This window comes from Falco naumanni, chromosome 12 (genome assembly GCF_017639655.2).
Source record: "Falco naumanni isolate bFalNau1 chromosome 12, bFalNau1.pat, whole genome shotgun sequence".
Lineage (NCBI taxonomy): Eukaryota > Metazoa > Chordata > Aves > Falconiformes > Falconidae > Falco > Falco naumanni.
The window spans coordinates 32,941,344-32,954,399 of record NC_054065.1 but is presented as its reverse complement, the minus strand read 5'-3'; the positions used below and the strand labels follow the sequence as shown (position 1 = coordinate 32,954,399).

The following is a 13,056-nucleotide window of genomic DNA, read 5'->3' as shown; positions in this document are numbered from 1 at the left end:
CCTCATCCCTAGGGAAGGCAGGATGTCTCTGCACCGGAGGCCTCTGAGGGTGACAGCAGTAGCCTCACCAACCACTCCACAGCCAAGGGTGGGCAACATCACTGGGAACGAGGAGGATTCAGGCTTCGCTGATGTTAAAGCCACTGGTTTTAAGCTCCTTAGCCACTTCTGGCACTTGGAGATAATAACTTTTCTCCAGGGATGTCAGGGCCTCCCTCCCTGGACCCATAAGGAGGGAAGAAAGCTGCGGCTCACCCGTACGGATGGGGGGACTTAACCTAGGGCGAGGGAGAGGGGTGCGCTCAGCGTAAACATCGCCACTTCACCTGAAACCATTCTTTTCTTGCTAACTTTTTTATTCAAGATCTAAAATGAATTCCCTGGCCAGGCCAGATTCCCAGTTCCTTCTGCAGCTGGGGGTTGTGCCCTTTGTGGTACCTGCACTCCACGGGAGGACAGAGGAGGCTCCTGGGTCTGGCTTGTCTATGAGAACATCTTGCAGAAGATCTCTCTTCAGAAGAGTCCCTTAGGGAGAAAGTTTCACCTTTTAGCACTCACACTAGTTCCTACTTGCTCACATTATTTTTTTTTTAATTGATAGAACATTTACACACCCAGGTTTTATTTTAAGCTTATGTTTTCTTCCCATCATTCTCCACGTTAAGGTGAGAGGATGAAGTGGTGTTGCCCCACAGCACGCCCTACAGACTGCTGCTGTGAGGAGCCAAGACGCCCGTTTGCCGGGTGAGCAGCAAGAGCCACCTCCAGCACCAGCCACCTGCAGACGCAGGCCAGGAGGTAAGGACCGGGGGGACATGCCTTCGCTTGCTGGTGGTGGCCTCGCCCCAGCCCCATCACCCCGGGGTGCTTAAATGAGAAGGGGTGGAGGTGGCATGGCACAAGGTATGACGTTTCTCAGCTGCTGGGGAAGAGGGGACGGTGCCTCCCAGCAAGGCACGGTACAACGAGGGCAACATGAGTCACCGGTGCTTTTCCTCCGGCTGGAAGCAGAGATAGGTTTCCCCATCATCAGTCCTACGCACACGCACCCCCACACCCACCTCTGGCAAGGCCAGAAGTAACACCCAGCGCACACCCCAACACTCATGCACCAGCTTATCGTGGAGAGGAGCTTCTGCTTCCCCACTGCACAACCCTGCAGCGGGAGCCCACTCGCTCACAGAGGCTGAGCAATGCCATGTGAGTGACACAGAAGAGAAGCTTCAGCAAGTGTCACCTTGAGCCCTGGGTCCTGCCCCAGGGTCCACTGTCACGGTGAGCCATGCCCACGTTAGAGGGGGACAGCAGGGAGATGCTCGTGAGGGATTTGCACTGTGGAGCCTGCAGGTTGGCTGCTCTTCTCACTCAAGCCAGGTGGGCACCAAGAGTCCTCCTCACCCCTCCTTGCCAAGCCTGGGGCCATGCTGCCTGGAGAGGAGAACCAGGCACCTGGCCTCGCACCCTCTCACCAGCGGGCCACCACCAAAGCTGGGTGACAGGAGGAGCCCACCATCATGAGCAGTGACCTAACTTAGGACACTTTCCCGCTGAACCCTGCAGAAATGGTCTCTAGATCACCACTGCATCCCGCAAGGAAAGGGATCTGAAGTCTTACCTCTCCGGTGTCGTCATCAAGAGGTAAAGCACCGAGATTCAAACCGGGATGCGGGTTTGACCAGTAAATGAAGGATCCACACTACAGTGATTCTAAGGCATTGCACATCTAAGGATGAATACAACCAACCTAGCACCTTCGGGCACTCACCAAGAGGTCCCCACACCTTCGGGTAAGCGATATTGCACATCCTGAGCACACGGGCGTTGGCCACAGCAGCGGGCGGCCGCAGGGCCGCAGGGCCGCGTGGTGAGCCGGAGCCTCTCACCGTCATTTCCCTTCACAACTGCAGGAAACTGCGATTTAGCCTGTGTGCAGAGGGAGGTGACGGTACCTGGCAGGAGGGCTGAGATGGCTTCCGAGGATCTCAGAAAGACCCTGCAGGACCAGGTTCCAGAGAGCAGCGCGAGGAGGGGGTGAGCCAGGAGCTGAGGGGGCCCCAGCACTGGCCGTGCCCCCCCGACAGGGCACAGTCCCACGGCGTCTCAGCACAGCCGGTAGAGCTGAGGGTGGGACAGGGCCCATCAACAGCCCCAGACACAGTGAGGGGATGAACTGGGACCAGGGGCCCTCCAGGGAGCCCGGGCTGGAGCAGGAGAAGGGGCTGGAGGCAAAGCTACAAGGTCCAAGGTCCGTGCAGCAGCCAGGGCTGGAGATAAGGACACGTCTAATGCAGGGACAGGGGACCGAGGCTTAAGCTTAAATGAGGTCTTGGGCCATGGGCAGAGGAAGGTGTGGGCAAGGGTCTCAGGCAAGGTAAAAAAACGAAAGATAACCTGTACCACGCTTCTCAACACTCTGGGCTCTTCAGTTCTTGTGGTAAAACTGCTTTTTATCACAGAATCCCACAGATGTCCTCCAAAAAAGCCAGATGGGCTCAATCCTGCCAGCTTCATCAGGTGGGATCAATACTTCTGCTTGTTCACGCTGATCGGGATATTGCCCCATTGTCTTCAGCTGAGCATGCCGTAGTCGTGGCACACCAGTAATACTCGGGCTCCAAAACCATCATGACTTTCACAGCTCTGTGCCTCAGCTGTCCTTTGCAGAGCTGGGAGCTACAAGTCCATGTGCTTATGGGCGTGCAGGTGCAGGCACTGCTAAGGAGAGCTACGCTTCTCAGCCAGCTGGCCCCAAATCTCTCCCTGAGTCCCGGAGCCAGGGAAAAGCTTTGGGTTCACGAGCTGTGGCAGCAGCAAAGCTCTGACCCCCCAAAGTTTAAGGAAGCATGACCCCAGAATTGATCTGTCAGACACAAGCAGAGCATAAGAGACAACACGAAATAAATGCTTCTCCAGTCACTCATTCACATCTGCCACCGACATTTGAAAAAGTCAGGCAGCGAATGCAGCCAGAAACGAGGGCAGCGCGTTCAGCTGACCCAGCTACCGCCAGCCAGCCAAACAGAAGGGCCTGCCAAGCAAAATGCTCCTGGCAGGGGAGCTTCCACTAATGCTCTTAGCCTGCTGCAAAGTAACACAGCCCACAGTGGAAGGTGCTTAAACTAGGTCAAGCTTTTTTGGCATTTGCTCTGAGTGGAGAGCACACAGGGACAGTCACCAAGGCTGACACTCAGCAGCTTGTGAGGATGGGGTAATGTGTACCCTTCATTCGTGCCTTTAGTCATTGGCATTTCAACATGAAAATGCAAGACCTTTGAATTCAGGAACTCAAAACACTTGAGTCTCATTTTCTCTGTCACAGCCACCCTTTTTCCTGCATGCTGTTCAGAGCTGCTGGCTAATAAATACAGCTACAGTGGAGGAAGCGCCTGCTTACACCCATCTGCATCCTCCGCTCTTGCCTAGCCTCCTTACTAAGGAGACCGGTGCGATTACCCATCCAGGCATCAAGCCAAGACAACAAAAGGGAAACACAGGCAAACCCACCAAACGCATGATAAAGCCCCTTCACTGCTGCTGAGCACTTGTATAGACAGACTGGAAAATGGGGAATCAGCATGTATGAATGAAGGGAGCAGTTAGAAAAATGGCAAGTGAGGGCAGCTGCACAGCTGGGCAGCAGGATTTCCTTGGTCAGCAGGGCTACTGACCCAACGGCGCAGCAGATGGACACCTGCACAGTCACTGACCTGGTAGGCAAGAGAAATGGGCCATCTTCATGCACAGCACTCAGAAGGAATGGGACAGCGATGGTGGGGAGGCAGAGTGAATAATTCCTGTTGGATCTGGGCATATCCTGGATGGAGATCCTTAGTGTTGGGCAACCAGCTCATCCCCCTGGCAATATGAATCAAGATCTGGCATTGTGCTCACCACAAGCTCATCAGACCCTGGCAGCGATGGGAAGTGGCATTTCCCTTGGGAGAAAGAGCAACCCAGAGAAGATGCACTCCTAGGGAGCTCTATTTCCCACTAGAAGCTTGTTTTCTGGTTACTCTCTTGTTTTTCTCTCCTTCCTTAGATCCAAGCTCCCCCATGCCCAAAGATGTGCTTGTGTTAGCTCTCATTTTTCAGGCAAATAACAGCATCCTTACACCTACCACCTCCAGCTGCCTCCTCCAGCCATCAGATCACTTCTGTAGTTCTTCTCTGCACCTCTCCAGTCTTCCTTTCAAAACAGGACCAGCACAGGACACGGGACTCCTGGGCTTGAGGATTAACATAGGGCACAACAGAACACAAGACTGATTTTATCCCTGGGTAAGACTTACACTGAAAGGACTATGTTTACTTCAAACCATGGAAAAGCAGACACAAGTGGGAAATGCACTATTAGGACTATGAAAAACAAGAAGCACGCCCATCATTCACCTCAGCACCTTCACCCACTCCCAAGACTCCTTCTCTTGACCTTGTACCTTCCCCTATTACCTGAAAATCGAATTTCTTTCAGGGGAATCCTGCTCCTTTCCTTCCAGTCCTCCCCCAGAAGTAAAAATGAAGAGACCCCTCCTGTGCACAATCCTAAGCTCCCTTCTGACTTGCCTCCTGCTCAGGGAAGCTTCCTTGTCTCTTTCCTTGGGTTCTGGGACATCACAAGACATTGAAAAGCTACATTTTTTTTTCCCTAGACCTGGAGCTCTTTCCCTGCAACGCTCATACCACCACCAAACATGGTGCCCTACTTACTGAAACTAGCAGCAATGCACTTGGCTGAGAGAAAAACCCCACCAGGCTTGTCCAGCCACTTGGATTTAAAGGGCTGCTTCTGGGGAACATTCACACTTACAGAACAAAACCAGGTTGTCCAGATAATACCCATCTGCTATAAAACTACACTGGCTGGTAACTTACTTCCTTAATAATTATCCACTTAACACCAACTTCACTAACTTTCAGAGGGTTTTTTTGCGCTAGGCTGCCCAGAGGCTAAGTAGGTTATGGGTACTGGGGTCACCTGTCCTTTACCATGCAGGTACAGTATCCCCAATTTCCCTGCAATACAAATCCATTACAGCACAATAGGAAACACCTCATCCAGCTCTCGTAAGAGTTCATGGGTGCCGATTCTTTCTGCCTGCTGATTTAAAGGGATTTGCCCAGATCAGACACCATTCAAGTTGCCCTCAGTTAATACACAGCCAGAGCTCAGTCCCCCCCACCCCGAGACAGGTTTGTCACTGACCTGCTCCAGTGTAGGTGTCTCTGCTTGTAAGCGTAGGCCATCACAGGTCAGGCACACACACACACAAACAAAGCTGTTCCTCCAGCTCCACAGATTGCAGTTTAGGTTAGAAATAAAGTGAACTAATGCTGCTACTTGAACTAGAAAGCTCTGGGGCTTTCTGTGCAGAAAAAGCTAGGGACAGCACCTGTGCAGACCAGGTGCCACTGGAAGAAAGGGTTCCTAAAACAAAGGCAGCACAGGAAGATACCAGAGCAGTTAATTCTTAACACAGCACAGCTGCATTACCATGGGGGCAGCCTTGCAATGTCACAGTTAACAGCCAGGATCTGAAATAATCACAGCCTTAGTACAAGCTCTGGCTAATCTTCCCAAGATCAAGTGCTGCCATACTGCAGTGTTTTCAAAAGCAGAGTGTTCCTTCAGTGGAAACAGCTAAGGACTTCCACCTCTTACTCAAAACCAGAGGTCAGGTGAAGGAGGCATGGATTACCTCCCCCACATTCCTTCTCACCCCATTCTTTGGTCATGACAGACCAGGTCAAAAATAAAAGCAAATCCTCCCTCCAAGACAGCAGGAGCTCAAAGAAAAACCACACACCACAGCAATTAAGTTTTTATGTTTACAGTAGTCACTTTTTTTTTAATTAGAATCAGGAAAGCTGCAGGAAGAATGCCCTAAAATGAAGTTACCAAGAAGAAAAAGCTGAGATCATACTGTGCTTTAAGGGAAGTTACATAGTTTAACTTGCATAGCACAAGCATACATAAGTAGATAACAGGCATTGATAAAACCCATCTCAATTTGTTACTGCTTTATTTTTTTTTCTTTTAAATCTGAGTGACTGGTTGCTGGTCTCTGCTGGAACAAAGATAGGCTTATTGGCAGCTAGTGCTCAATAGCTTAATTTCGTTCAGCCAAGGAACAACATACACTGTGAAGTTGCAAACGGTGTGCTAAGGAGAGAAAGAAAAAGGCAGTTGTCAGATTAAGAGCAAAAAACCAGTGTCACTGACCACTGTTCTACACCAATTTACTACTCCATGTGATCCAGAATGTAAGCAGCTTCTGTGGCTCTCTAGACTTGCACCCTCCTGACAAGTATTTGGGAACACCACCCTTGTTAGTACCTGCTCAGTATGAATCATTTCTCCCAAACGCTAACACAGCGGCTGCAGTCAACCTTTCTTCAGACTGACCATCTCCTTTGTCCGTTCACACACAGGAAAGCCTTCAGCATGGGTAACAGCCAACATAAAGTCTCTGGGGCAGGTAAGCACACCTGCACAGCTATCTGTATATGCACATGCCAAGCTGTTGCAACAGTCATGATGGTACACCCAAGCTTCTAGTTATGTGTTTGACAACACTTGTGTGCAGTTACACTTCTCATACACACAGGCAGAAGAGGCAGATTTAGCTTCTCTGTGTACCTATCACTGATTAGCAGAAGTAACGAAGTACTATGAAAGAACTAGACGCAAGCCAGATGCAGGCAGACACATCTGGTGCTCTCACCTGGAAGTCTGAAGTACTCTTTTTAAAGAGCATTGCTGTTAGGCAAAACTCCCATATAACAGCTTGGTGGACACAGATAACAGGGGTAATCTGCCTCTTGCGATCAGTGCTTAGCCAAGTCAAGCATGTTTACATCACCGTGGGACAAGAGGAGCAGTGAACGGGACGGGGACTCGGGACTGAGAGCCAGGAGACCTGTAGGCTTGGCAGTTTCCTCCACATATCCTTGTGATGCAGACCACAAGCACTTTTTAAGAGGACTGAGGCACACAGTCTTCCACATGCTACAGCCTCAGATCCCCACTTACAGAACAGGTTAAACAGGCCCTGCCTTCTCCGCCACCATCATCTGGCAAGACAAGTTCCACAAGAGCTGTATCTAGTTAAGGGTACAGGCACGAGGTCTCTGATCTTAGCTGGGGCAGACGGGAGGCACTGTCCATTACCTCTCTGTGCTACGTCAGCCAGAGGGAAGGGGTTGGGAAAAGAGAGGCCAGCACACTGTGCTCTGGAGCCTACCATAGCCATCTCCGGCGCATCGTGGAAAGCGCAGCTCTGGAGATCAGCTGCTGGCTTTGGGCAAGTTGTCCGGCCAATCTCAACTTTCATTAAGTACTTGATTCCAGACACAATCTGCAGCAAGACAAGCGGGTAGAAGCAGTTTTATTTGCAGCACATACTGAAAGGTTCTCTGACAAGACAAGCCTAGTGGAACGGCAGTTTTCCGATGACACCGTGGAAACCAAACTCCAAAAGTACAGAGGGGACCACCTGCGGCAGCCGCCACGGCAGCAGCACCTGGCACCCTTTCAAAAAGGGCAAACAAATCCAAGTAAACAAGGCGCACAGTGCAGTCTCCTTAGTAAACAGAGACGTGTGTTAGCCCAGCAGCAGCGCAGGGCACGTACTAGCTGCTTCAGCTACACACAGACCCCAGGGTATTCAGACTGGTATGACCCACACTAGTAAAAAAAAGGCTTTTATTCCCCTTCCGTAAAAAAAACCACCAGCCTGAACAACCCCTCAGGCTTGAGGCCTGCTCCTTCTCCAAAGGAACCTCCGAGGGGAGCCCCCCCCCGGAGGGCGCCAGGGCCGCCCCCAGCCCCCCGCCCGGTGCCCACCCCGGCACCCACCTGCCTCTGGGCGCTCAGGACCCGCACCACCCGGCTGGAGTACATGTCGTTGCTGGCCTTGTTGTACTCCGCCATGGCGAACTGCAGAGCCCGCTGCAGGCCCTCGTCATTGCCGGTGTCGGCGATGTCCACCGGGGCCCCTACGAGCCGCGGGCGATCGCGAGCGGCCAGCGCGGCGCCGGCGAACAGCAGCGCCGCGGCCAGCAGCGCCAGCGCCCCCCGCCCCGCCGCCATGGCTGCGCGCTCTGCCGCGCCCCCCGCAGCCGCCGCCATTTTAAGGCCGCGGGGCGGGGCGGGCCGCGGCCTCGGCCGGAAACACACCGGCCCCGCCCGGCCCCCGGCCCGGCCCCGCCCCCCGCGGTCCGCGCTGCGCCGGGGGTGCCGCCCGCGGGCTCGCCTCGCCCCGTCAGGCGCCCGGCTGAGCCGCGCTTCCCGGTGAGGGGGCTCGGCGTGCCCCGGGACGGCCGTGGCCGCCAGGCCGCCAGGTCCCCGCCGCAGTGCCCGGTGCGGCTCCCCTTTCCCCTCAGAAAGGCCCGGGCCGTGACGGGGGGCGGGGTTCGGTAGCCCCTGAAATCTCAGAGGCCTGAACTAAAGCCATCTCGCTGGTGGAAGTGTTACCGAAATCTCGGAATGAAGAACTTACCAACAGCAATGTGATGGAGACAAGCAGACACTTCTTTATTGACGGCCGGGTGCGTGAGCGAGTCCTCTCACGACCGACGCACACCAAGCTTCAGAACCATACAGCTCATGTAGAACTTATTCATGCGTATTCATTAAGTATGCACGCATAAACATAGTATTTCCCGAAAATCATTAACATACTCTTGCCTTGTATGCTAATTAGCTTCTCAGTCCTTTGTGCCTGCGCAAATTCTTCCAAGAATTGTGGGCAGGGGTCTCTGGGAGGAAGGCCGTAGGTCTTCCTCGTGGTGTACTTCTCACCCCTTGCCTGGTATGTGATGGTCTTGCAAGTTCGCAGTGTTCTTATCGGTCTGAGCTAATTTATGTCCTTGTCGACCATCTGTTTCTTCTGCTTGTTTCTCTTAGTCGCTCCCTCTAGATAACTTATAAACAGGCCCCTCGTTGGAGAGAGTTAGAGAAAGAGAAACAGACTCCTTCTTTCATCAGGTATCTCATTAATTATTTCTTTCAAACTATGGTTACATGACCTTATTACTATACCTACATTCTTTGAGTAAATATATTTACATTTAACTTATTGTCCCTATTCCATACAATTTCTTTATATCAATTATTAAAGTTCACGATTTATTGGCAGGTAACTACGAGTTGTTTCATTCGGTTGCTCTCAGTTCTTGGCCTTGGTACAGGGCTGTACAGAGGATTTCATAGCAGCTTTTCTTGTGCAACTACTAGTTTCATTAAAACATATTTCTTATTCCTCTATATTTCTATTAAAATGATTTTATAAAATCAAATAAAGTTATTTAATTCTAACCATTAGCAAATCTGTAACAGAAGGGCACCCGTGTCCCGTGGGGAGGGGAGGACACGGCACCGCCATTACGCTTCCTGGAGGCACACGGCTGGAGGAGAATGTTTTCCCACATGAATCCGGGAAGTTGGAGACTTTTTTCAGGTCCTGCCTCCTTATGGGTTATTCTAGCCCTTACTTCCCTCTGCTGCTGAAGGAAAACAAAAACCACAGGGCATTTTAGGCCAAAACACCATGTGTAATTTCCCGTATCTGCCTCCGCAGCATTGGTGTTACCTCACCTACAGTAACTGCCGTGCCAAAGGCCATCTCTTAACTTCCAGTCTCTTCTCAACCACAAGCCTATCCACCCCATCCTGTCAGGAATCCTAAATTTGGAAAGACAGGACCGAATATAGCACAAGGGAGCGAGCTCCAGTGAGTTTTAAGGCTTCATGGGCAACGTTTTGCACCCAAATATCTGCAGCATCCCTTCTAATGAAAAGGAAAGGGCCTGTGCCCTGAGCGAAAAGGCTGCCTGCACACCAGCCACATCCAGCACGAGTTATCACTGGAAAAATCCCCACAGCTGGCAACAAGCTGTGTGACTAATTCAACAGCAGGGCACTGGGGTCATTCAGGAGCACCACCAAAAGCACCAGAGAGGGGATGGGGTGTGGGTATTGGGATGTGAGCCAGAGCTGCTAGCAGCTGCAGGAGTCTTGTCTGTCTCCATTTTCCTTTTCCCTAACTGGCCTCAGGACCAGACTGGATCAGTTTCAAGCTCAGCGTTAGAAAGAGCTCGCCTTGTGTCTTTAGAGGTGAAGGCTCTCTTTTGCACTGTCAGTGACTGCTGCCAGCGGGAACAGCCAGCATCTGCACCTCCAGCGTGCCCCCCGCCCAGTACTGGCCCTGCCCGCCCAGTCCATCGAGCACTGCCCCAGCTCCCAGCTGCTGGAGACGCTCACCAGCCCCATGCAGCACATGCAGGGTTCTATGCCTCACAGTGCCACACAAGGGAAGCACCACAAGAGGGAAAACCAGTGCCTTTGGGATTCAGGGAGCTTTGACCTTGCAGGCAAACAAGCAAGCAAAGTCTTTGCTCTGCTTGGGCCACCTCACTGGAGTTAAGGTATCCAGCCTGGCTTCAGCTCACACTGGCAGGCAGTAAGTCAGCTCTCGGTACAGTCTTGGTGATCTCATGGTTATTTCTGTAAATGGACATCATGTGAGGTACAGGACAACACACTTGTGTTCCCTCATGTCTCTCATGTCTCTGCTTCAATGCCACAACACACCCATTCTGCCAGCTCTGCCTCAGAAACCCAGGGTTTCAGTTTCTTCTCGTGTGTTAGTCTGTCACTGGCCCAGTCAATAATTGATGCCACAAAGCTACTCCAGCAGAAGACTGAGGAAGCAGAGGGGACTTGCTTCAGTATTGTGGGGGGTGGTGACACCTTTTGGGAGGAAAAGGTTCATCCCTGATCTTAGGCAGATAATCATTCACACGGTATGGAAGAGGCCCAACACAGAAAGCGACCATCTTGCCCCCAGGGAGAGGACAGCCTGGGCGCAGATGTGGAAAAGTTTCTGTCTTGAGTTTTATGAAGCAGAGCCTTCAGCCTGGGTTCCTCCTCTCCCTGGGAAGTGCCCGGCACACTGGCTCCTGGTGGGGCCAGTGTTTCTGGCTGGTGGGGAAGTGTTCCTACGCAGTTTCAACCCAAAGTTTCTTCCTCTTCAAACCACTGCCTACAGCTTCCCCAAGCCGCTTCTGAGGCAAAGGAACATTTTGCAAGGAGTAATTCCCAACTTCTTCCCGCACACTGCAGGCAGGCCTTCCAGAAACGCTCTCTGCCCAATTTTTGAAACTAGAGGCAAAGTTTACACTCAATTTCAGAGAGGGAGAGGTCTCAAAGACTGCAGCCCGCTGGCCACAAGCACCACACGGCAGGGGAGAGCAATCCCATTGCCAGTAGCAGCAGCAGTGCCCAGTCTGCCACACCTTGCTTTCTCCCCAAAAAACAGTGCACTTGGCACTTTGGCATTCGATCACTGTGATACTTAAGGTCACTGATGATGCCCACTTAGGGTTTCCTCCCTAGGTATAAGTCAACCCAAGTAAAGGAGTCAGCTGTATTTTTAGCTCAGAAGTCAGCTTGGCCCCTGTCTGCCAAGGGATTTAGCCAGGTGCTTGAGGTCCTGAGCACTGAGGTCCTCCAGCATCAGTATCAACATTCCCTGTTCTCTCCTCTGGTGCTTCTGCATTCCTGCTGCCTCCCACAGAAAACAGAGACATACCTGGAGACCCAGCAGATGCATGACAGCTTTTTTAAATGTCTGAAAAGAGTTGCACATTGGTCAATGTCGCATTGTCCTCCTCCTTGGCCAGAAACACTTCACTCAGCTGAACACATACAACAGCAGAAAGCAGAGCTGGCCTGTGCTTACCCAGTGTCAGACCCTGGAGTTTCTTGGGTGTCCGGATTTTTCTTTGTCTTTCCTAACAGATACACCAACATCTATTCTGCAAAAGCGTGGCTGACAGGGTCCCTCTTTGACACAGTTCACGTCTTGCTCTGCTTGTGCAGAATGGCTGAAAAGGTAAACTTGCCCTTTGGAGCTCCTGGTTCCCCAGCTTGGGCAGTGCCAGACGGCCCCTGCAGACCCACAATGAAAACAGAAGCAAGGTGCATTTATTGACTATTGCCAGTCCAAACCACACAAAATCAGGACTTGAACTAAAAAAAATCTGAGAAAAAAGGCTTGACAAAAAAAGGATGCTCTACAATTGATAAATAAAGGGGACCTGGTTCATGAAATAAAACTGCATTTTGTCCTTTTGTTTCTGGAGGACACAACTATTTTTCTCTACCATAGTGGGTTTTTTTAAATACAAATAAAACAGAAATTCTCAAATAAACAGATGACCAAAGGAGCTGGTACTTTAAGGAATATACCAAGCAGGAGGAGACTCAGGATAACATTGCAAAAGTTTGTAATACTGTGCACTATCCGTACAACCAGAAAAATAGTTTTTGTGTCTTCTTACAGGGTTGGTTCAACAACATTTGTGCCATATCCACTATATCTTCATCTACCTTTTTGTCTGTGTTTCAATTGCACTCAAGACTGGCGAGCTTTTTATGTTACCAGGCATGCTCATTGCTCAGGATAACTGCTACATTCGTTGCCCTTGCTGTTGACATCCCTCATCTCTCTTTTAACATCCAAAGGAACAATTAATTATAGGCGTCTCTGTAGCTAACTGAAAAGCTCAGGAATACTGTGACATGTCTTTCAAAGTACAATCAGACAAGGGTGTTTGAAAAAGCAGCTAGTCTTTTAATCAAGAACGACAGTTTTTCCACAAAGCTGAACTCTGAATGACCCTCAGAGAGAGTAATTACTGTGATGGAGGCAGGAACAATGGGAAAAGCATGATCGAACACTACACATCTGGTTTCAGTTTCTCTTAGCCGAGGGACAGCAGGCCAAACCTATGCTGGGGTCAGTGCTCTGCATCCCGCTAAGCGAATCTAGAGCAGTGAGGGGTGGGGTGCTGACACAGTTCCCTGTTCTCCTCCCACCGCGCTGTGTCACTAACACAAGGTGATGGAAGGGAGGTGTTCTGTAAAAGGATTGCTTTCGAAGGCTGAAAGCCTCTTGAGCAAGATAGTCAGCAGTTTATGACACGGGGCTGAGAGCGATTCAATACCAAATTGAAAAATAGCGGTTTCACTGCTGTTGAAGAGTGCCCTCTGCT

At 51.1% G+C, this 13,056-nt stretch overlaps 1 protein-coding gene and 1 long non-coding RNA gene across 4 annotated transcripts in view; both read right to left on the bottom strand.

Moving 5' to 3' along the window:
• Positions 1 to 5,814: 5,814 nt before the first annotated feature.
• LOC121096278 (cystatin-like) lies at positions 5,815 to 8,154 on the bottom strand. The gene is made up of 3 exons (XM_040612099.1): positions 7,856 to 8,154; positions 7,242 to 7,355; positions 5,815 to 6,160 (listed from the first exon to the last, which is right to left on the bottom strand). The coding sequence occupies exons 1-3, from the start codon at positions 8,126 to 8,128 to the stop codon at positions 6,083 to 6,085; spliced, it is 465 nt and encodes a 154-aa protein (XP_040468033.1). The 5' UTR covers positions 8,129 to 8,154; the 3' UTR covers positions 5,815 to 6,082.
• Positions 8,155 to 8,206: 52 nt separating this feature from the next.
• LOC121096050 overlaps positions 8,207 to 13,056 on the bottom strand; it is a 34,258-nt gene continuing 29,408 nt past the window's right edge. For all 3 annotated transcript variants that reach the window (XR_005830328.1, XR_005830327.1, XR_005830329.1), the window contains exon 4: positions 8,207 to 8,922. This is a non-coding gene — a long non-coding RNA (uncharacterized LOC121096050). The remainder of the gene's footprint in view (positions 8,923 to 13,056) is intronic.